Here is a 1,776-nt window from a genome sequence, read left to right as displayed (position 1 = left end):
TAAGTGCTAGACAGGACTACCGGGGGCTCTGGAGTCTCGTTTGACCTCCTCCCTCGGCGCATTAAAGCTTGTCTGTGTGCATTCTCAGGCAGGCGAAAGCAACGTCACCGTCTCCTGAGGACGGATGAAAGCCTCAGGTTCCCGTCGCCTCTGAGGGGAGAGAACCTGACGGTCAGGTGAGGACTTTCCCKGTGAGGTGTGCTCAGACTTCAGTGATCAGAAGGAGGATCAGACGGGGGGGACGATAAAACGGTTCKGTGGTCATTTGGTCACAGTTACACAAACCGCTTCTAAAAAAACCTGCAGTCTGTTTCTGAGGTAAATTCACAAATTCCACAGATGGGAGATTGTCACGATGAACTGTTTGAGTCATGTACGAGTGGGATCTCAGATCAGTGTGCCGTCACGGACATCCACGCCTCACGCCGTCGCTTTGCTGCTGTCATGACAACTTCCCAGAGTCTTCTTCTCCAGTTTCGTCCTGATCTGGCGACGTCGCTCGGTTTCTACCTCTGGTAGTCAGTCTGCTGTTGAGGACTGGATGAGGAGGAGCCGCCCGGAACCAGAGGACCACCAAGCCGGCCGGGCCCYTTGTCCTTGCCCTCCTCTAGAGCGACACCGTTACCGGAGGACGACTGACTGGGGGTGGAGCTGGAGGAGGTCGGGGGCTGGTTCAGCCCCCCCGTGCTGCCGCTGCTCCCCTCTGCCGTCTGGTAGATCTCCTCGGCCCCGTCCTCGCTGGACTCCGGGTCCTCGGAGCCGGAGAGCAGCTCCTCGTCCCGGTACTCGCTGACGTCGACGCCACCGCTGGCCGCCGCCCCCTCGCCCAGCTCCTTGAGGCGGCCGTGGTGCTTGACGTGGTAGCGCTGGTTCTGGAAGAACTTGATGATGGTGTGCTTGGGCAGGTCGAGCTGCGCAGACAGGGTGTGGATGGCCTCCTGGTCCGGGTACAGGCCCACATCCTGGATGAAGCTCTGCAGTATGGCCAGGGCCTCTAAGGAAATCTGGAAGGAAACGGCCGATTCAAACAGGAAGAACCAATCAGTTTTCACTTTTTATGAGACAGACCGATACGAAGGAGTGCAGAATTCACTGCATGGAAAGTTGTTGGCGAATAAAATTGCTGTGAGCCTTGAGACTTGGGGCTGTCAGCTGGGGTTTTGTGTCAGAATAGAAAACTGTTGGGAAATGCCGAAATGCAAATCAAGTCTTCACCACTGGCCTCGCCGACTACCTYATGCTTGTATTTTAGCATTTTGTTGAAATGACTACAAAGTGTTGTAACCAAAGTTATATTGTATTAAAGTGAATGGAAAAATAAAAAAAGGTTTTGAACATTTTATAYAGAAAGTAAAGAGCAGACCTTTTGAAGTAYGTCTGCTTCAACTATCAGCTGAGAGTTCTGCCCAGTTTTCTTTGCTAAATACCTCAGTCTCCGTCAGACTGGACAGAGTGTCCATGAGCATCAATTTTCACATTTTGCCATCGATTCTCTACTGGATTTAGACAGACTTTGATCAGGCCGTTCTAACAGAAGACCACTCCTTTGATCTAAGCTACATTATAGCTCTATCTGCGTGTTTAAAAATGTCACGTTTTTCATAGTTTGCCTTGTCGGGCGACTTATTGTCAGGTGCGACTTATGTATGTCTCTGTCCTYTTCATGAYGTAGATAAAGGWTAATTCATTCAGACGGATATGAATATGAACCGTCAAGTCCTTCCTTAGACTAAGGTCGGAAGCTAATCGAGGGCAGAAAGCAAAATGGAGGACTAA

The 1,776-nt window shown here is 51.2% G+C and overlaps 1 protein-coding gene across 1 annotated transcript in view; it reads right to left on the bottom strand.

The window, feature by feature from the left end:
• Positions 1-6: 6 nt before the first annotated feature.
• Positions 7-1,776, bottom strand: part of satb2 (SATB homeobox 2) — a 71,121-nt gene continuing 69,351 nt past the window's right edge. Inside the window, exon 15 of the mRNA XM_008396790.2 lies at positions 7-1,051. Within this exon, the coding sequence (XP_008395012.1) occupies positions 507-1,051 (545 nt within the window). The 3' untranslated portion in view covers positions 7-506. The remainder of the gene's footprint in view (positions 1,052-1,776) is intronic.

Source organism: Poecilia reticulata, linkage group LG2 (genome assembly GCF_000633615.1).
Source record: "Poecilia reticulata strain Guanapo linkage group LG2, Guppy_female_1.0+MT, whole genome shotgun sequence".
In the NCBI taxonomy this organism is placed as follows: domain Eukaryota; kingdom Metazoa; phylum Chordata; class Actinopteri; order Cyprinodontiformes; family Poeciliidae; genus Poecilia; species Poecilia reticulata.
This window is presented reverse-complemented; position numbering and strand designations above follow the sequence as displayed.